At 39.2% G+C, this 22,982-nt stretch overlaps 2 protein-coding genes across 2 annotated transcripts in view; one reads left to right on the forward strand and one right to left on the reverse strand.

The window, feature by feature from the left end:
* The window catches only part of GPR63 (G protein-coupled receptor 63), a 42,830-nt gene extending 36,400 nt beyond the window's left edge, over window positions 1-6,430 (reverse strand). Inside the window, exon 1 of the mRNA XM_054492481.2 lies at window positions 6,004-6,430. The gene's annotated coding sequence lies outside the window, so the exon portion shown is untranslated. The remainder of the gene's footprint in view (window positions 1-6,003) is intronic.
* On the forward strand, window positions 1,657-9,566 carry LOC129039089 (uncharacterized). The gene is made up of 3 exons (XM_054492604.2): window positions 1,657-1,750; window positions 5,645-6,327; window positions 6,969-9,566. Exons 1-3 carry the CDS (start codon window positions 1,657-1,659, stop codon window positions 7,059-7,061), a joined length of 870 nt encoding a protein of 289 aa, XP_054348579.2. The 3' UTR covers window positions 7,062-9,566.
* The last annotated feature ends 13,416 nt before the right edge of the window (window positions 9,567-22,982 follow it).

Genomic DNA, 22,982 nt, shown 5'->3' on the forward strand with positions numbered 1-22,982 from the left:
AGGTAACATTTATAGTTATAACTGAGCACTCATGAATGGTTTTGGATTGAGGCTAAATCTCTATAAACTAGGGTTATTTCATTTGGAAAAAGCACTAGACAATCAGGTCTGGGTTCAAACCCTATCTGACTTGACTCTTTCATATTACACTTACCAAAAAAAAAAAAAAAACCTGTAGAAGATAAACAGGGAAGACAACGATTAGCTCTACAGATTTTATATTGGGAATAATAAAGTGCCTTGAGGGCAATGAAAAATATCAATGCCCTTTTATTCCTCCCCAAAAACTCTATGTCTAGCGTTTTACCCAAAGGGAATAACCATAGATATGTATAAAAATTGAGCTATAGCCAGGCACGGTGGTTCACACCTGTAATCTCAGCACTTTGGGAGGCTGAGGCAGGCAGATCACTAGAGGTCAGGAGTTCAAGACCAGCCTAACCAACATGGTGAAACCCCCATCTCTACAAAAAATACAAAAATTAGCCAGGCACAGTGGTGGGCACCAGTAATCCCAGCTACTCAGGAGGCTGAAGCATGAGAATTGCTTGAACCCGCGAGGCGGAGGTTGCTGTGAGCCAAGATTGCGCCACTGCATTCCAGCCTGGGCAACACGGTGAGACTCTGTCACCAAAAAAATAAAAAATAAATAAATATATAAATAATTTTTTAAAAATTGCACTGTAAGATAGTCATTACTGTACAGCTGAAGAAAAAAATTATATCCCCAATAAATTACGATACATCCATAGAATAATATTATTCAGAATTCCAAATGTTACAGATCATTCCATGAGAAGGGAAGTGGTTCATCTTTACGCGAAATTACAAAGCTATATATCTACACTAAGGGCCATTTTTAGAAATTAAAATATCATAGTATTTTTCTATATGTATATAAAAATAGATACCAAAATGCTAATAATAGTTATATCTGGGTATAATTCTTCTTTTCTTTGCTTTTTGCTTGTCTGGATTTTCTAAATTTTCTTTTCTTTCTTTTTCTTTTTGAAGACAGGGTCTTTCTCTGTTGTCCTGGCTGGAGTGCAATGGTATGATCACAGCTCACTGCAGCCTCAACCTCCAGGGCTCAAGCGATCCCCCACTTTAGCTTCTCAAGTAGCTGGGACCACAACCACGTGCCACCATACCTGGCTAACTTTTTTTTTTTTTTTTTTTTTTTTTACTTTTTGGAGAGACAGGGTCTCCTCACATTTCCCAGGCTGGTCTCCAATTCCTGGGATCAAAGAATCCTACCACCTCGGCCTCCCAAAGTTCTGGGATTACAGGCATGAGTGGCCATGCCTGGCCTCTAAATTTCCTATAATGAACGAGAAAAACTTCTAAAGTAAGAAAAAAATCTATTATATCACGAGGATGGAGGGTAGGAGGAGGGACAGGATCAGGAAAAATAACTAATGGGTACAAGGCTTAATACTTGGGTGATGAAATAATCTGTACAACAAAGCCCCTCAGCACAAGTTTACCTATGTAACAAACCTGCACTTATACCCCTGAATTTAAATAAAAGTTAAAAAAAAAAACAGATTTGAAACCTTGAAATAGTAACTATACATGAACTATAGAAACAAAAATGAGAAGTTCCCAATATCACCAAACCTGTAAGTGGGTGCAAATTTATCCAATTTATAGAAAATGGAGAAACCTGATACTCAACTTATACTCAAAACTCCTATCATTCAAGAAATGAATAATGCAAAAGAAGGAAAAACATCTAAAGAAGTGCTGAGTAGGAACAAGCTGAGAGAACAGACTTTCTGCTAGTGATAGTGTGAAACTTTAGAAGGTATCACGGTTTATGCAGGGTTAATCAAAATGGAGTAGGAAGACTGTGCTTCAAATACAGGGGAAATGGAGTAAGTTAAAATGATGAAAAGAATGGATCTTATTACAAAAGCACACTTACCTGAACATTTTTCCCTCTTGAAGACAATGGATGTTATGCCTACACCTCAACTCCCTTTGTATCCACATCCTCCCAGGATCAACTTGAGCAAAAAATTCTGCACCAGACAGCCTCAGCCAAATACCATACCAAACACATGGGATAGATTTAATTGATTCTTAAATAATTTTCAGTTGAAACTCTTACTCTGATCTAAACTTCAGGCTTCTTTAAATGCCTACAAATGTTCTCTCTCTAAAGTTACCTACGCATTTGTTTTTGTTTTGTTTTATATTGTATAAAGTAGGAAGATGTAAAGATGCCTCACTTCAGGAGAAAGGTAACAGCTAGAATACAGAATCATGTCCCTTCTGCACCAGGCTCCCCAAGGCAGATCCTTAGAAGTTTCCACAGAAAAGAATTTGCCTAAAATGTTTTTCAAATGCTTTAATAACATAGACTGAGCTAAATCAATTGAGAGAAAGAAGTTAACCAAGAAGCTTTGCTCAAAAACCCTAAAAGGTATGTAAAGCTTATAACTATAATAACACATAAAGGTTTAAATTGAAAATGATGTAAGAATTTGAAAATGATCTAACAATCAATTAATATATATGCCAGGTGATTGGTACAGTATCTGGCTGGGGGTGTTTTTAATCTAAATTGTATCTGGGAAGATGTAATTCTTTAGCATATCACTCAAAGGAAATGCTGATAATAATAATCCTATTATTAATTTCAATAGGTGACCACTAGATTGCCCCCATACCTGCAAATATACCATCTATTCTTCAAGACCCGAGAGCTGTGTTAAAATCCAACTTTTCTAACTCTTCACTATGTTCATAATGAACATGAATGAGCTTTCCTGTGTATTAAGCTAGAGTTTCATGCTTGAGTTTTCTGAATCTTCTGTCATACAAACAGAAGTGGATACAAATCTTGTCCATATTTACTGGTGCAGAGGCTAGAATGCATTTTATCCTATGTGTCAAACTCAAAGCCTGAAACAGCTTGCTGTCAGCTTCAGAAACCATTTTTACAAGCATGGCATACCGCCTCAAGCCAACCAAATCCTAAAGCATGTTGGGCTGCCCACACTTCAAATCATTTGGAATGTTCTCATGTTTTGTGGTTGCAAAAGTACCAATTTTGTGGATCATCTAGTTCAAATTAAGGGCACATCTAACCTTAAACAGAAAATTCCCAGGAAATTGAAACTATAATTGACCAGGATCACATCAGCTCTTAAGATCTATGATCTCAGGCTAGTAGTCAAACATCTCAAATGTTATGTTTTGAAAGTTGAAGAAATGCAACATAAACTCTGTGAAACTCATTAATGTGTTTTCAAGGAAACACAAAGAACTCATCCTAAATATACATATGTCATAGTTGCAAACAAAAAGGAAAAAGTGCCACCTGCAACAAAGTAAAGGTGATATGCAGCAAATATAAACACATTTCTGGTAAACAGCTAGCAAATTAAAGAAAAAAAAACCGCCTAACAGATTACTTCATTTCATTTCTAATTTTCATACATAAGCTGAAATAAAGCAGCTTCAGCTGTGAAATGTGGTAACAAATATAACAAAGGTGAATGAAATAGTTTTGCTTGTAGTAACTGGAGCACTGTATTTATACATAGTGTTTTTCCAAGCATTAATGGGTCCCTCTCTCAAATCAAGTGCTTAAGACATCATTTCACAAATTGGAGTACCAGAACTTCCCCAAGGTTTGCCTCTCATGCCTTTGAGGTCTACTCTCTAAATCCCAGACCTATGAAGAATGTCCTAAAGGTTATTTTTGAAGTATTAAAAGAAGAAAATACTATATTGACAAACTAAATTTTACCTAGAATTTGCCTATTGAAGCTTAAGAAATGCCTGGTTCAATTATCCATTGGTGGGGTAATTCAATCCATTTGAATAGATAAATGTGGTTAGGATATGGCTCCCTGATCCAAGCCTTGTTAAGAGTTCGAGAACATACTGAAAACCAGTGCTTTTTAACTTAACTGATATTGACTAAAATGCTGAAAAGATGACAAGCCCTAGCAATAACTATTTTTAGCTGATCTTTTAGACCTACTCTTCCTGGTGCACATGTATTATTAGGTCCCTAAATGGTTTTCATGTTTTTTATATATTCAATAGCATATATAGCTATGGTATATATAGTTATACTATATATAGTATGGATACATAAATATAGATATATGTGTGATATGGATATATACATATATAAATCCACATGTGTATCATTTCCAAAATACTTATTCACAAAACAACCAACCCAAATTAAATAAATCATATACAAAATCTCAAGGTGCTCAAGTAACTCTAGGAACTAAGTCACATCCACTTAGGAACACTAAATCCTTACTTTCTTGCTTGTAGTCCAACAAACTTAAGGTAAAATAGTAACTACATAAGGGTTTTAGTTATGTTTATTTTTCCTAAGCAAATTTTTCTCCAAGAATGTTCAGTTTGCTGAAATTTTCAGAAAATGCTTGAGATGGTGGGTTCTTTTTTTCAGTTTCGGTACTGGTATATTTTACAGCAAAGTGACAAAACTGTACTTAGAGATGAAAATCTACATCCCAAACAAAATTTTACAGTATTACTGGTTATTCTGGGATGATTTTCCTTGAAAACTTCCCATTACAAACAATATGTTTCCTACACTATCCCGTCTGCCTTGGTAGTATACTTTTCACACACAAAATTGTATGTAACGCATATACCAGAAATATGTCAAGGCACTCTTTTATTTAAATAAGCTTCCACATTCTGTTTTTATTGTTCAAAATGATCTGAATGCTCATAATTCATGTAATCAATTATGTCACTAAAATTTTGGCTGTGCAACATTTTACAAAATATAGGGACTTTCCATCAGCACCTTCGATTTGTAGTTAGCAATGTGAGTGAATAAGACAAACAGGAATAGAGGTGTGGCAGAGACCTAGGGGTGTGAGAAAACGGGACTTCCTTTACCCACAGGACACGTGGAAAAAAAAAAAAAAACTTATCCACGTCTGCAATACATGTACTTTTACGTTAGGTCTCATTAAATGAAACACGTATTACATACCTCGTCCATGGATTAGAATGTCTGAAACAGTATCAGCTTATGCAGGAAACATGAGGTTTTTATCCATGATTCTTAGAAACACTACTCCTAGAACTGGTTGAAGGCGTCTTAATCTAAGACATAATGAAAAACAAGCTCACCCAATAAACAAAGAGAATCCTATTTTAAAAACATATGGTTTAAACTTCATCCTACCTCACTAAAAACCTGCATGCTACTACAGGGATGCCTGTATTCCCTAAGTGTATTCCCTAAGACTCAGTCTCATCAAAGACTAAACGATCTCTTTGAAAATTTGGGCAAGCCCTGGGGGAAATTTTCATAAAGATATGTTGTTGGGTTTTTTTTTTTTTTAAGCACTCTGAGCCTCCACGATATATTTTATTATTAAAAAGAAGAATGTTTCCGAAAAGGGGCAGAGGGAGAGAAGACTGAAATCAGGGCGACGTTGAAAACCGGCCAAGGATGAAACACACACAGCGCCGCAGGCTGAACCACATGGAAGAGAGAAGGAACCTCTCGTAACTGTTGGAGCGCGAAGGGACCTTTCGCTCTCGCAAACAAGGTAAATTTCAGCCCTCAAGCAGCGAGACCACCGTGTAAAAGTTCAAGTAGAGCCCATCTCCTTCCTCTCACTCCCAGCACTGAATTCTCAACCAGAACAGCCCAGCAGGGAAGGAGCCGGTGTGGGGTGCCCCTCTGCAGCCGACCGTTCTCCTAGAAGGCCTAACCGCTCAGACGGGCAGGGGAGGGGGACGGGCGGCCCGGGAGAAACCGAGTCCCCGCCGGGCCCCCTCCGTGTGGCGCCGGCCGAAATAACTCCAGTCCAGCTGCAAAAATCCTCCCGAAAACCCAAGCTTCTCCAGCACAACTTCGATCTCTTCAGCTTCATTCCCTCCACGCACTCCGCCAAACCGCTCGCCCTGCCCAGCGCGGCGGATGCAAGCGCTCCCCGCCCCGAGCGGCTACCTGTCCCGCGGGCCCGGGATCCCGAGCCTCACCTCAAGCGAAGAGCAGCGCGCGGGCGCCCGCGGAAGAGCCCAGGGAGCATGGCTCCATGTAGTCCCTCCCGGAACTTTCCTGACATAGCACTTCTCTCCTCCGCTGCAGAGAACAACGCTGCCAGGCGGAGAAGGAAGGAGGACGACGAGGAGGAGGTGGTGGCGGCGGCGGCGGCGATAGAGGCGGCGGTGGCGGGAGCTGGAGCTGAAAGTGAGGTGCATCGCGGTCGAGCGCCGCCGCCTCGCGAGCAGCCGAGGGGTTCCCGCCCCCAGGGTAACCAACGCTCCCTCTTAAAGGCGCCGGCCCCGGTTTTAGACCGGGAGGTGAGTGAGAGAAGAGGAGAAAGAGGGAGGAGGCAAGTAAAGAGGGAGGAGGCAAGTAGAGACGGAGAGATCCCTGGAGGCCACGCCCGAGCTGCCCCAGGGCGGATCGCCGGCCCCTTTCGACCGCTCCCTGCCCTGAACCCCTCTACACTCAGGTCGCGTCGCTCCTCCGCCTGGGCAAAGGCATCGAGGGTACCGCAAGTGCGCCCACCCGGCACTGGGGCAACCCTCGCGGTTGGCCTGCGCCCTGCACCCCGCGCCTCGCTCCCAGACGGTCGCCCCGCCCCTAATCGCGGGCAGTCCTTTTAGGGTCCTGGTTTCCCGCTCCCACGGGCCCCCAGAGTGCACCTCCAGTGGCGACTGCCCAGTGGATTTGCGTTCCCCGAGGCTGCTCGCGTTTCTTCTTTGGTTATTCTTCCTCGTTTCCAACACAATGATGAGAGTCTCACCCAGGCGCCCAGAAGACTGAAATAACTAAAAGCCAGCTGGGGCCCCTAGACCAATGCTTGAAGGTGTCCCTGATGTGTGGCATGGGAGACTTGCCAGGTATCCCCCTTTACCCGGTGCTCTGTTCTCTTCCAATGGCCAATCCCCAGCTGGCCTCCCACTGGATTTCTAAAACGATTCACTTTCATCAACAGATGGGCTGTAAAGATGCCAAGCAACTCAGGAAGACCCCCCAGAAAAAGTATCACCTTGAGACAGTGGAAAATGCTGCTTTCAGTGACAAGTGATATTTTCAGCTATTATCAACATATGTGATCATTACTGAGGCCACAGCCTCAGGTGGTGATGCCCAGGAGGCTCCCAGCATCAGCAGCTATCGTCACCCTAGGAAGAGATCACAGCAGCAGTGGGCATGAGCAGCAGAGGGTTGCTACTGTCCACGGACTTGTTTTTCTACCTCATGGTTTCAACCCTTGCTTCTTGGACCTATGAGACTTCAGTATAGTGTTGTGCAGTTTGTACTCTGCACTGTGTCCTCTGTCTGAGGAGGTGGGCAGGCAATTTGGAGTTAAGATCTAGCCTGGGTTCCAGAGCACCAGTCCTAGCACCAAGCTCGGAAAGAGTGGCATTTCCTCATTCACACAAAGGCACTTGCATATCACTACCCTGAGACTGGACCAGAACATCTCAGTTCTTTGCCTCCTGCAATCTACAGCTGTGAAACAAGCACTTGTGTTGAACTTGTAGAAGCAGAAGGCAAGAGGAGACTATACAAAAGATTGAAGAAACTCCTGTAACCAGATGGAGAGGAAATAAGCCCTGGGCTCAATAAAAGCAGGAGACATGTTCTTGCCTGGACCAAACTTTTAAGATGGGAAAGGAGATTATCAGTGAGCAAAAGTGAAGTCAGGATAGATAGATGTGGCCGGCACACAACTCAAACTGAGTTAGCAAAACCTACAGCAAAGGGCATTGGAATTTATTGGTTCATATGTTTATAAATCCCATAAGTAGAACTGGCACACACACACACACACAAACATGTTCTTAGAAATCCTTTTTTGTCCTCCAGATGCTCGAAGAGCATCAGGACTCAATTTCTCTCCCTGTCTTCATTGTGCTTTCATTGCACTGGTTTTATTTCTCTAAACAGAGGGAAGACGTACATCTCCAGTCTTAACATCCAACCTCCTTAGCAATTAGTCACATCAGAAAGAGAGCAAGCTGAAGAATGTCTCACCAGACCCACGTGGATCCTGCGTTCATCTCTGAACTAACCATTGTAACTATGGGATGGAATGCACACTGCCAGTCTGGGGTCATTTGCCTTTATCTACAAAAAGGTCAAGGGAAATAATTGTATGTACCCTTCATATATACCCAAACCACAGGGACTGAGTAGAAAGAAAGAGGTTTCCCAAAGGAAAATGAAAGTGTTGTTAATAAAGAAGGCAAAAGAATGTTGAGTAGATAAAGACTATAAATGCCCACTACAATCCCCATTCCCCAGTATACACACATCACCACCACTGTCACCAAGGGGACTGACCACCTCTCTGCTCCTTTACCAATAGTCTCAGGATCAGAAGAATGAGAATGCTGAAGGTCATGGAGGTGCTAGTAATTGAGCCAACCAGCCACATCCTTTGGCCTCCAGAGCCACTGAGAAGATCCTGAGTGACATTTGTGACATTTCACAAACCACCTGCAAACAAACAATATATAAACCATGATTGTATTCAATTATTTTTTCCCTAAATTATAAACCTGCCTCCACGTACCTCAAGCCCACATTCATTGTTAGGCCTTTTTTAGTTATGCAATCAATTTAATTTGATAAGAGCTCATAGAAATTCCCTGATATATATATATATATATATATATATATATATTCAACTTGGGGGAAAAAAAGTGGCCTACGAATAGTCACATTTCAGTATCCAAGTGCCAAAGAGCCCAGCTTTGTTTTTTAACTTCAGCAACTTTATCTTTTCAGAGAGAAAGATGTTATCTGTCTCTCTGAAAAGGTGTTTATATTTTGCCTACCAAAAAGTGACAAAAAAGTTTCAGGCTTTTTATGTCTCACACAAGAACTTTTCTTTTACAGTAGTTGCTAATTAAAAAAAAGTTTTGTATTTTTTTCTTCATTTGTGCATTTTATAGAAGTCCTCATATATCATAGAAATTTAGACTAATAAACTGGAAGAGACTTTAGAATAACCTAAAACGTCCCTTTCATTTCAGAGCTAAAGAAATGAAAGCTCAGAGGTTGACTTGTGTAGGGTACATAGCTGTTTTTTAGTATCTGTGATGTCCCTAACACACATGTGCTTTTGCTAGACATTTCGAAGGATATAGAAGCAAAAGCATAGAATGTAGTCACTGTCCTCAAAGAGACATAACTATCTAAGATATAAGACAATTACAGAACATCACAATATATCATATAATTTAGTGTAAAAAGTGTGGGATGATCTCTGTGTATTAAAAATAGGCATCAGAAAATGAGACACAATGGACTGGAATAGTCTTGGAAACACTTTCCAGCAAGGAAGCAATTAGATGGTCTTTTTTAAATGCAGAGGAAAAAGGAAAGGTTTTCCAAGCAAGAAAGCAAACAAAATGAGAAGGCATTGATGGGAAAAAGATCTTGCCACTTGCAGGAACAGAAATGAAACCTGTACTGTCATGGTTTAGAAAAGTCTCAAACTTCAAGTCATGAAGTCATTTTACTGAGTTTTGACTAGTATTATTTTAATTAAACAAAATAAAATATCAGCATGCATCATACTTAATAAGTATTATTTGTTAAACTTGTGTTTCATTATCATGCATGTTCTGAGTTATGACATGAATTCAGTGTCTTAGTTTGGTTAATGTTCACAGTAAGCTCAAAAGCCTCTGGTTCTGAAGCTAAATAGACTAGGTGTGAAACTGTTTTGAGGCAAGACATTGAGCAAATAACATCACTCCAAGCATCAGTTTCTTTATGTGCAAGAGATTTTCTGCACAGTCCTCTGCACACAGTAAGACTTGTAAATGCCACCTCTTATTGACTAGATTGGATATTTTCAACCCTGACTGCACATTAGAATCACCTGAGAGGTTTTTTTTTAAAATACCGTTGCCTGGGGACCATCCTCAGAGACCCAGATTCAATTTCGGGGTTGACTCTGGACATCAGTGAGATTAAAAGCTGCCCAAGTGATTCCAATGTGCAATCATGGCTGAGAACCCTGAGTTGGAGCCATAGAAGAACACATCTAGCACCTGAGGAGCCTGTCTCTTTCTTCAGTGAGTATATTGACTTTCATAAGTTACATTTCTATTTCTTCCCATAGATAGCATGCCAGGTAGTCAGCAGATTTCTAACTACTTTCTACTCTGCATTTGCCCCTGAAAAATCTTCAACTGTGGTGCAAACTGCTCATGGTTTATCTCAGTAACACAGCATGAATCCTGAGTCATAATATTTCATGTGTCTCTCCACATGTACATTTTATGGTCAGTTGTAAGCATACAGTCGTTTCTGGAAGTGTTAAAAGGCAGTAAAAATGCCACCAAAAACTCCCTAAGGAAAAGGAGAAAGGCTAGAAGTAAGTGGCATTAGAAATCCATATGCTGAATAATTAGCAAATGACTCATTAAATTCCAGCTATTTTCATCCTAACTTTTAATAGTGTAGTTTCTAAACATAGTGATTACTGATGTGCTTTTTGTAATTTTACATTCAGTAATCCCTCTTAAGTGTTCATAACTTACAAACTTTTTCCCCTATTTAGTCAATCCCTTTGTGTATGAAAGAGTAAACATTTTCAAATACAACTTGTCCAAGAAATTCAGTATCTAGACCACTGGTATTTTGACTGATTGTTTTGTCTATGTAAATCCAGACTTTTCTGAACTTTGGCTGGAGATAGATAATAAAGGTAGCATAAATTTAAATTCCCCCAAAGAGACATAACAACGAAGATAAAGGGGGAAAAACACTATAAACTACAAGTCTGATAAGCAGATATCATGTACTTCATGATATGACAAAATCAGAAGTACCCAGAACCACTGAGAGGTTTTATTGCCTAAGCAACGGAATCTGAATCTAATCAAGCCTTTAGACCTAACAGGAAATACAGGGGACAGAGGATCAATTTAGAAATCATCTGAAGAAAGCAATCAATCAAATCCAGAATGTCAAACATTCAATAAGCAAAATGACCTGATTTCCATATGGAATCAATGACGTGAAAAAACAGGGGTCAGACTACAAGAGAGTAAAAGAGATTTAAGGATCATAATTAAATGCAACGTGTGGACTGTATGTCCTGTTTGGCACAAACAACCTGTGAAGATAATCCTTGAAATAATCAGGAAAATCAGACTATGGACTAAGTATTAGATACTATAAATGAATTATTGTTAATTTTGTTAGATGTGATAATGGCATGACAGTTATATATAAAACAAATATGTCATTGGGGTGTATATTGAAGAATTTCATAATCCTGAAAAAATAATGGAAGGAGGAATAGGTGAAAAAATGACTAATAATTTTTGAAGCTGGTGGATGGAGATTTATTACCTTGTACTAATTATTATTGAGTATATTTGGAAATCTCCCTAATGAAATTTTTAAAAATTTCTATTTGATGTTGAGCTAACCTTTTATTAAAATCTTTCTCTTGGTTTTGCTAATAGAACAGTGATAAACATATGTGGATCTAGGCCTGGTTGCATGTCAAGTATCCTGAGAAACAAGCTTTAAGTTTCAGAAATCTTTTATTATAATATTTTTGACCAATATTTACTGGTTACATTCAAGGCATCTTTCAACTCACTGTACACTGAGGACAAGCCTCTAATGCCAGTCTCTTTGCTAAGGGAACCCTCAGTGGCATAGGATTGGACCAAAAGAGTGACCAGTGAGGGACTCTGTAGGGAGAGCACACTCCATCCTACACAGCTGCCTCTCTGCGCTGCAGTTGCTTACTCTCCAAGTATCTCTGGGCTTCCATCTTTCTCGGGTGGCTGGTGTCCAGTGACTAGCTCTGGCTGCCTCCATCTTGGGATGTCCATGATGAAGTCTCTGGTTAAGTCCATAGGGACTATATGGTTGATGTTTCTGTTCTTTTTGTAAGCCTTAGTAAGGACATGGTCTCTTGGCCAAAAACCTTTCCCTCATCCTACCACATCGCACTATTTTCTACCCCTCAAAGAAGACACACAAGTGTGTGCGTGCACACACATGCACACACTCTTGCATACACACTCCAAGAAAACACTGCAGTGGTAAATAAGATCCAGTAGGCCAAGACCAATGAAGGAAGACGGAGAGCAGCCATTCAGCCTGCTGTTAGTCCGTGCCTTAGCCTGTTGTTTTTCCAACACTGGTATTTGGACCATTATTGACACACGATTACTTTTAGGGTAGGGTAACTTTTTTTGTTGTTGTTGAGACGGAGTCTCACTCTGTCGCCCAGGCTGGAGTGCAGTGGCGCGATCTCGGCTCACTGCAAGCTCCGCCTCCCGGGTTCAGCCACTCTCCTGCCTCAGCCTCCTGAGTAGCTGGGACTACAGGTGCCCACCACCACGCCCGGCTAATTATTTGTATTTTTAGTGGAGACAGGGTTTCACCGCGTTAGCCAGAATGGTCTCAATCTCCTCACCTTGTGATCCGCCCGCCTCGGCCTCCCAAAGTGCTGGGATTACAGGTGTGAGCCACCGCACCCGGCCAGGGTAGGGTAACTTTTAGTATGTCTATTTAATGTATCAAGAATTAGAAAAATAACATATCAGTCTCATTTCATGGATATTACTTCTGAGGATGACGCTAGATTTTTTGTTTTTTAAAGAGTTCGTTTTTGGCTGGGAGCATTGGCTCATGCCTATAATCCCAACATTTTAGGAGGCCAAGGCAGGAGATCACTTGAGACCAGGAGTTTGAGACCAGGCTGGGCAACATAGTGAGACCCTGTCTCTACTAAGAAGCAATTAATTCAAATAAGTCAATTTAATAAAAATGTTAAGTGAATAAAAGTGCAGATATTTTGAGGATATGCAAAATTCAGGAAAGTTTTTATATATGACTAAGGGTTTTGAAACTCTGCATTTATCTACAGAAGCAAAAGGAGTCTTCATAGCTCACACACTGCCAGCCCAATTCTGCAGGGGCTTAACTAGAAAGACAAGGTAGTTAAGTAAACACTTCGGCATTTGAAAATCACAAATTATACTTCTAATTCCACCATGACATAGGGAACTTCCATTCCTTCTTGGGAAAAATTCTGGTGGTGGTTGTTCAGCTAATCATCCCTTCTCTCTCCCTCAACCCTTTCTCATATAAGTTAGAAATAGTTCTTTATTTTTCTCTTCCTCTAGTGGACATTGTTATTATCTCTTTGACTTACCAAAACAGGGATTCCCAAATTGATTTTTTATGTTTCATAATTTTATTCTCTTTTCTTTCTCTCTCCATGTGGCTAATACCTTTAGTCCTCTCTTATAGGCAGTCCTTTCTGCTGGTCTCTGCCTTGCTGTAACCATGCATGCCTTTCTTAAAGTTGCAGATGGCTTCTCACTGTTCTGCAGGTACTGTACATGATGATCCTGTAAAGAAGCCTTCCTGATTTGAGAAAAAGAATTACACATTAATTCCTTGTGGCTTCCCTTGGCTGGCTATACTATAATCTCAGAGCTTGAAGACCTGTTCTTTGAATCAACTCAGTCAGACAAAAATAAAGAAGAAAGAAGAAAGAATAATGATCAAAACCTCCAAAAAATATGGTATTATATAAAAAGACTGAATTTATGACTCATTGTTATTCCTGAAAGAGAGGGAGAATAAGCAAGCAACTTGGAAATACATACTAGAGGATACTGTCCACAAAAATTTCTCCAGCCTTTCTAGAGAGCCCAACATTCAAAATCACAAAATGCAGAGAACCCCTGAGAGATACTATATAAGATGACCATCCCTAAGACATATAATCATCAGATTTCCCAAGGTCGACATGAAAGAAAAAATATTATAGGCAGCACAGAAGAGGCTGATCACCTACAAAGAGAACCCCAATAGGCTAACAGCAGATCTTTCAGCAGAGGAGGCCTATATTCAGCATTCTTAAAAAAAAAAAGAAATTCCAACCAAGAATTTTATGTCCAGCCAAACTAAGTTTCATAAGCAAATGAAAAATAAGATCCTCTTCAGACAAGCAAATGCTACAGGAATTTGTTACCACCAGACCTGCCCTACAAGAGAGCCTTAAGGGAGTGCTAAATATGGAAATAAAAGACCATTACCAGCCACCACAAAAACATACTTAAGTACATAAACCACTGACACTATAAAGCAACTACACAGTGAAGTCTGCATAATAACCAGCTAACATCACGATGACAGGATCAAATCCATACATATCAGTATCAACCTTGGATGTAAATGGGCTAAAGGCCCAAATAAAAAGGCACAGAGTGGCAAGTTGGATAAAGAAGCAAGACCTAACTACATGTGGTCTTCAAGAGACCTATGTCACATGCAGTGACACCCATAGACTCAAAGTAAAGGGATGGAGAAAAATCTACCAAGCAAACAGAAAACAATGAAAGCAGGGTTTGCTATTCTAATTTTGGAAAAAACAGGCTTTAAATCAACACCAATCAAAAAAGACCAAGAAGGGCATTACATAATGCTACAGTGTTCAATTCAACAAGAAAATGTGACTATCTTGTTGTTATAAATATATATGCACCCAACATAGGAGCACTCAGATGTATAAATCATGTTCTTAGAGACCTATGAAAAAACTTAGATAATTACACAATAATAGTGAGAGACTTCAACACCCCACTGACAGCATTAGATCATCAAGGTAGAAAATTAACAAAGATATTTAGGACTTGAACTTGACACTGGACCAAATAAACCTAACAGACATCTACAGAACTATCCACCCAAAAAACAACAGAATATATCTTCTACTCATGTGCATGTGGCACATACTCAAATCAACCACACAATTAGCCATAAAACAAGTCTTGACAAATTCAAAAAAACCAAAATCACACCAACCACTCTCTTGGACCACAGCACTATAAAAACAGAATCAATACTAAGAAAATAACTCAAAACCATACAATTGCATTGAAATTAAACAACTTGCTCCTGAATTACTTTTGGGTAAACAAGAAAATTAAAGCAGAAATCAATAAATTCTTTGAAACTAATAAAAACAAATACCAGAATCTCAGGGACACAACTAAAGCAGTGTTAACAGAAAAGTCTGTAGCACTAAAGGCCCACATTAAAAACATGGAAAAATCTCAAATTAACAATCTAACATCCCACCTAAAGGAACTAGAAAAACAAGAGCAAACCAACCCCAAAGCTAGCAGAAGACAAGAAATAACCAAAAACAGAGCTAAACTGAATGAAATATAGAGATGTGAAAAACACTCAAAAGATCAATGAAAGTAGAAATTTGTTCTTGGAAAGAATATATAAGATTGATAGACTGCTAGCTAGACCAGTAAAGAAAAAAGAAGATCCAAACAAACACAATGAGAAATGACAAGGGGGACATTACCACTGACCCCACAGAAATACAGAAAGCTCTCAAAGACTGTTACAAATACCTCTATGTGAAAAAAAAAAAAAGGAAACTTAAAAAACCTACAAGAAATTGACAAATTTCTGGAAAGATATAACCACCCAAGATTTTACCAGGAAGAAACTGAAACCCTGAACAGAACAATAACAAGATCTGACAAGAACTTGTATTTCTGGTTGGTAGTAATAAAAAGCCTACCCTACCAACCAGAAAAAGCCCAGGACCAGGGAGATTCACAGCCAAATTCTACCAGCTATATGAAGAAGAGCTGGTACAATTCCTACTGAAACTATTCCAAAACATTGAAGAAGAGGGGCTCCTCTCTTACGCATTCTATGAAGCCAACATCATCCCAATACCAAAACCTGGTAGAAACACACACACAAAAAAAGAAAATTTCAGGTCAATATTCTTGATGCACATATATGCAAAAATCCTCAAGAAAATAATAGCAAACCAAATTTAGCACCACAACAAAAAGCTAATCCACCACAATCCAGTAGGTTTTATCCCTGGTATGCAAGGTTGGTTCAACATATGCAAATCAATAAATGTGATTTATCACGTAAAGAAAACTAAAAACAAAAACTACATGATCATCTCAACAGATGCAGAAAAAGGTTTCCACAAAATTCAACATTCCTTCACGTTAAAAACCCTCAACAAGCTAGGCATTGAAGGAACATACCTCAAAATAATAATAACCGTCTATGACAAACCCACACCCAGCATCATACTGAATGGGCAAAAGCTGGAAGCATTCCCCTTGAGAACTGGAACAAGACAAGGATGCCCACTCTCACCACTCCTATTAACAGAGTACTTGAAGTCCTAGCCAGAGCAGTCAGGCAACAGAAAGAAATAAAAGTTATCTAAATAGGAAGAAAAGAAGTCTCCATTTGCAAATGGATATGATTATATATCTGGAAAACCTCGCATGGTCTCTGCCCAAAATCTCCTAAATCTCATAAACAACTTCAGCAATTTCAGGATGCAAAATCAATGTACAAAAATCAGTAGCATTTCTATACACCAACAACGCCCAAGCTGATAGCCAAATCAAGAATGCAATCCCATTCACACGAGCCACAAAAAGAATAAAACACCTAGGAATACAGCTAACCAGGGAAGTGAAAGATCTCTACAATGAGAATTACAAAACACTGCTGAAAGAAATCAAATGGAAAAACATTCCATGCTCATGGATAGGAAGAGTTAATAGTGTAAAAATGGCCATACTTCTCAAAGCAATTTATGCTATTTCTATCAAACTACCAATAACATTTTGCACAAAATTAGAAAAAAATTATTCTAAAATTCATATGGAACCAAAAAAGGGCCTGAATAGCCAAAGCAATCCTAAGCAAAAGGAACAAAGCTGGAGGCATCACATTACATGACTTTATACTACAAGGCTACAGTAACCAAAACAGCATGGTACTGGTAGAAAAACAGACATATAGACCAATAAAACAGAATAGAGAGGCCAGAAATAATGCCACACACCTAAGACATCTAATCTTTGACAAAGCTGACAAAAACAAACAATTGGCAAAAAAAAAAAAAAAAAAGCCCTCATTCAGTAAATGATGCTGGGATAACTAGCTAACCACATGCAAAAGATTGACACTGGACCCCTTTTTTACACTATGTACAAACACCAACTCAAGATGGCTTAAAGACTTACATGTAAAACCTAAAACTACAAAAACCCTAGAAGATAGCCTGGAAAATACCATTCTTGACATAGGTCTTGGCAAACATTTCATGTCAAAGACGCCAAATGCAATTGCAACAAAAGCGAAAATTGACAAATGGGACCTAATTAAGCCAAAGTGCTTCTGCACAGCAAAATAAACTATCAACATAGTAAATAGACAACCTATAGAATGGGAGAAAATATTTTCAAACTATGCATCCCACAAAGGTCTAATATCCAGAATCTATAAGAAACTTAAAGTAACAAGCAAAAAAACAAACAACCCCATTAAAATGTGGGCAAAGGACATGAACAGACATGAACACCTTTCAAAAGAAGACATGCATGCCGGCAAGAAGCATATGAAAAAAGGTGGCTGGGCGCGGTGGCTCATGCCTATAATCCTAGCACTTTGGGAGGCTGAGGCGGATGGATTGCTTGAGCTCAGAAGTTATGACCAGCCTGGGCAACATGATGAAAGTCCATCTCTACAAAAAAATACAAAAATTAGCTGGGGGCCGGGCGCAGTGACTCACGCCTGTAATTCTAACACTTTGGGAGGCCGAGGCGGGTATATTGCCTGAACTCAGGGATTCGAGACCAGCCTGGGTAACACTGTGAAAACCCGTCTCTACTAAAATTACAAAAAATTAGCCGGGCATGGCAGCATGCGCCTGTAATCCCAGCTACACGGGAGGCTGATGCAGGAGAATTGCTGGAACCCAGGAGGCGGAAGTTGCAGTGAGCCGAGATGATGCCACTGCATTCCAGCCTGGAGTGAGATTCAGTGTCAAAAAAAAAAAAAAAAAAGTTAGCTGGGCATGGTGGTGCGTGCCTGTAAGTCCTAGCTACTCTGGAGGCTGAAGTGGAATGATCAGCTGAGCCCAGGAAGCAGAGGTTGCAGTGAGCCAAAATCATGCCACTGCACTGTAGCCTGTGTGGCAGAGCCAGTTCCTGTATCAAAAATATATAAACAAATAGAAGAAAAAGAAAACATGCTCGACATCACAATTATTAGAGAAATACAAATCAAACTACAATGAGGTACCATCTTATACCAGTCAGAATGGCTATTATTAAAAAGCCAGAAAATAACAGATCCTAATGAGGCTGCAGGGAAAAGGGAATGCTTATACGCTGCTGGTGGGAATGTCAATTAGTTCAGCCACTGTGGAAAGCAGTTTGGTTATTTCTCAAAGAACTTAAAACAGAGAAATCTCATTATTGAATATATACCCAAAGTAATTAAATCATTCTGCCATAAAGACATATGCACGTGTATGTTCATCACAGCACTATTCATCATAGCAAAGACATGGAATCAATCTAAATGCCCATCAACAATAGACTGAATACAGAAAAGGTGGTGTATATAAACCATGGGATACTACTCAGCCATGAAAAAGAATGAGATCATGTTCTTTGCAGCAACCATGGATGAAGCTGGAGGCCGTTATCCTAAGCAAACGAACATGGGAACAGAAAATCAAATACCACATTGTTTTCACTTTTAAGTGGGAGCTAAACATTGAGTATACATGGGCACAAAGTAGGGAACAATAGCCACTGGGGCCTACTTCAGGGTGGAGGTTGAGAGGAGGGTGAGGATCAGAAAACTACCTGTCAGGTATCATGCTTATCACCTGTGTGATGAAATAATCTGCACACCAAACCCCTGTGACGTGCAATTAACATATGTAACAAACCTGCATGTGTACCCCTGAATCTAAAATAAAAGGTTTTTTTTTTCTTTTCCACAGATCAAAACTAAAAGTTCTTCTTAGGTTTTTCTCTGGATACATTATGCATATCTTTTCTTTTTGAACTAGAGCCTTATAGCTTTGAAAAGTAACTTTAAAGCCAGATCTACTCCCTTTCATCTACACCAACCTCTCCATTATCAACAAGCAGAATCTTGGTGAGGTAAGTTTTAGAATTAAACAGTAATTTTTCTTTTTAAAATTAAGTCATAAAGTATTAACATTAAAGGAGTAGATCTCCAAACACAGAGAGGAAGGACAATGTGAAATACTCACAGATGAGAACAATATTATCATTGTTTAGAATTTCAAAGTTACTGCACATCTGTCTTAGTCACTAAAGACGCTTCTGCACCAATCCTTCCTTAAGTCATATATTCAGGGCTAAGCATCACTGGAATTCAGCAGTCAAAACTCCTGCCGTCAGGAGCTTACTTTCAGATGAGACACAAAATAAATAAGTAAAATATATGGCACATTGGGGGATGAAAATCACTATGAAGAAAAAGAAAGTAGGGAAAAGAGAGCAAGAATTTTGGAGGAGAATTTAACAATAAAATCACCAGAGTGGGCTGGGCACGGTGGCTTACGCCTGTAATCCCAGCACTTTGGGAGGCCAAGACGGGTGGATCACGAGGTTAGGAGATCGAGACCATCCTGGCTAACACAACGAAACCCCATCTCTACTAAAAAAAATTACAAAAAATTAGCCAGGCGTGGTGGCGGGCGCCTGTAGTCCCAGCTACTGGGAAGTCCCAGCTACTGGGAAGTCCCAGCTACTGGGAAGTCCCAGCTACTGGGGAGGCAGGAGAATGGCTGAACCCGGGAGGCGGAGCTTGCAGTGAGCCGAAATCATGCCACTGCACTCCAGCCTGGGCGACAGAGCGAGTCTCTGTCTCAAAAAAAATAAATAAAAAAATAAAAAACACCAGAGTGCTCAGGGAAATGCATTTCTGGGGAAAAGTGTCCCAAGCAGGAGGAACAGCAAAGACAAAGCCTCTGGGCTGCTAGCCTGGAATAAAGAACAGCAGAGAGACCCGTGTGGCTGGAGAAAGGGAAAGAGGAGTAGATGAGGACAATGTTTCTTAAAGTGAGTTCCAATGGAACCTTATTCCTGTTCTCACTTTGGGAAATGATGTACTCTGTTGCCCTTGGAGAATTACAATATCATTCACACATTAAGTGCTCTAAGAATTCCTGCCGAAGGCAACCCATTTCATGTTGATATCCCAACATTTCTCAGTTTTTCTGGACCACAAATCTCTTATGCACAGATCACCTGTTTTCTGGAATACACAGTTTGAGAAAGATGCTTCTGGTTTATGAAATCTTAGAAGGGAGATCAAGTGTCTTACTCTTCTTTGTATCTGGTTAAAAATATTCTCAGTAAATATTTGTGGAATGGATCAACCTCATTTAGCCACATTTATCTAATGTACACTGTCCTTGTACCTTAAAGGAAGAAGTCAAACCAATTATTTCTAGTAGGTCATGTTCCTGTGGGCAGTGGGTACACTTTCAGCCTTCTGTGTAAACCTGGACATTCTCCTCTGCTCATGTGTCTGTCCTCTACTGGGTAAGTTAGGAAGCCCGGCAGCCTAAATATACTAAGTTCAAGTACTTAGCAGATTCCTCTCTCGCTTAGCCAATTCTATTTTTACTGCAGTCTTGCCCTGAGGTACAATACATGCTCCTAGTTATTAATAAATGAATCTAGTCATCATTTCCTGATTGGGTTAGTCCCTGTATATACTGCTGTATGAGCAAGGGAACCCCAAAGGTGAAAGGGATAAGTAGTGGAACTTAGGGAAACTTCATGCAAACAACAGTCATCCCTCATTCATTTAAAACATGGGTAATAGTTAACTTACTCACACAAGATATCTACATTTTAAATATTACTAATTTATAATAAAACAAGCAGTGTTTTCAAATAGCCTATGGAGTATATGTACTGTTTTTATTTCTAAAAATACTTCCATAGCATTTGTTCCTGAATATTTAAGAAATTCATAAAATAACAGATAATAAGTCCTGAAGAATGATCTCTTGTTAAGATAGTGCTGTGGCTTGGATATCCTTTGTCCCCACCAAAACTCATGTTGAAGTTTGACCCCCCAGTGTAGGGAGGTAGGACCTAATGGGAGGTACTTGAGTCATGGGGGCAGATCTTTTATAAATGGTTTGATGCCATTCTCTCTCTGGCATTACTGGATTAGTTCTCACAGCAATAAATGACTATGTTGAAAGCAGGTTGTTATAAAGCCAGGGCACACCACAGGTTTTGCCTCTTCACATGTGTCTGCTTTCTTTTTAACTTTTGCTGTGTCATGATGCAGCACAGAAGCCCTCACCAGAAGCTGAGTAGATGCTGGCACCATGCGCCTTGAACTTCCCAGCCTGCGGAACTGTGAGCTAAATAAACCTCTTTTCTTTACAAACTACCTAGTGTCAGTAGTCTTTTATAGCAACAAAGAACTAAGACAGACAGCCATTAACTCCATGAACATTCTTAAAGCATCTAGGGCTAGACCATGGCTCGTTAACTAACAACTGGTTAATTATTTACTAAGGCTATACTATTGTCAACTACCTAGGGAATCCACGTTCCCACAGGGAACTGCACTCTTCAGCTGGTGTCATATATACATAGCTTATAAGAAAAGCATCAATTAGTACAAACTTCAGTACAAAATATCATAGATATTAACAAATTATCACTTACTTGAGTATTCTGTTTGTTTCAATGCCAAAACTAAAAATATGAAGAATAAAAAGAAGTTGAGAAAAAAATAATTTAAATGGTAGAGAGAAATTCTACCTCATTTAATTTTCATCTTCCCTAAAATAAATTTGCCTTTGTAATTTTGTTTTTCCACCCCTCAAGAATACAGCAGACACATAACCCTATGGCAATTCTTTCTTGGACATTTAACTTTTGATTCTAGTATCTCTTCTACAGTTGAGAATATACTCAAATTTGTCAGGTAAATAGAAAAATTTCAAGAATTTTGGTGTTTGTAAAATGGAAGCTGAAAATAATTGATGAGGAAAGAAATTCACTAAAGTTTCAAAGTAAGAAAATTGCTACAATAAAACAGATTATGTGATGATATTTTTGACAAATCTTTACCATTATTATACTACTCTCCATTTTCAGATTTATACTTTAAATAATAATCATATATCTATATCTCTGCATTTTGACAAAATAAGACTCAATTTCAGAACTGCAGACTTAGTATTGGTTACAGTAATACTGGTTATAATTTTGTTAGATACTGTGCGTGCATGCGTCCGTGTGTGCATGTGTGTGTGTGTGTGTGGATAAAAGAGAAAGATAGTGACAAAGAGATAGATGCAGGCAGGCAAATGCATAATTTTAAAGTGAAAGAAAATCCATTCAAAAATTAACTGTTTCATTAATATTTGTATTCTGGTAAGATTAAGAATCCTATTTTAAGTTCACCTACATATATGTTCATACATTTATAAATGAAAATATGTTCCTATGATATACTCTGAGCACTCAAAATGCACAGAAATTATAAGGCTTACACCATTGTGTGGATTAATGGAAGCCAGTAGGTACAATTTTTAAAACTCCCAAAAAGCATTCATAGGTAAATCGTCAGCCTCTTTTCTCTTGTCAGCCACTGCTAGCCTTCTGACTTTTAGAACATACAGTACAAAAATCATTCAATATTAGGCTTTTCACTTAATAAAATGCGTAAATGAGAGAATTGTCTATTTGGAATATGTAGGCCCACTCAGAAGGTAAGCTCTTAAAAAGTCTAACCATGAAATGAGTAACAATGTAAAAATAAATTTCAAATGGACTAACAATCTTAAAGTTAAAAAACACTATAGATATGATAAAAGAAATTTTAGGAAAATGTCCATTTAGCTTTGATGAGAGAGGCTTCCTTGAGAAAATATGAAAGCATAAAAGAAAAAATTGATAGTCTTTTTACATAATATAAAAATTTATGGGGAGCACCACTCCCCACTCCTTATGTGTGGGCTGCACATAGCACTTCCTTCCAAAGAGTACACGATGGAAAGAGATAGAAAAAGAATAACTTTACATTGGAGAAACCTGACCAAAACCACTTCAGCCAGGTGATCAAGGTTAAAATCAGCAGT

This window comes from Pongo pygmaeus, chromosome 5, assembly GCF_028885625.2.
Source record: "Pongo pygmaeus isolate AG05252 chromosome 5, NHGRI_mPonPyg2-v2.0_pri, whole genome shotgun sequence".
Lineage (NCBI taxonomy): Eukaryota > Metazoa > Chordata > Mammalia > Primates > Hominidae > Pongo > Pongo pygmaeus.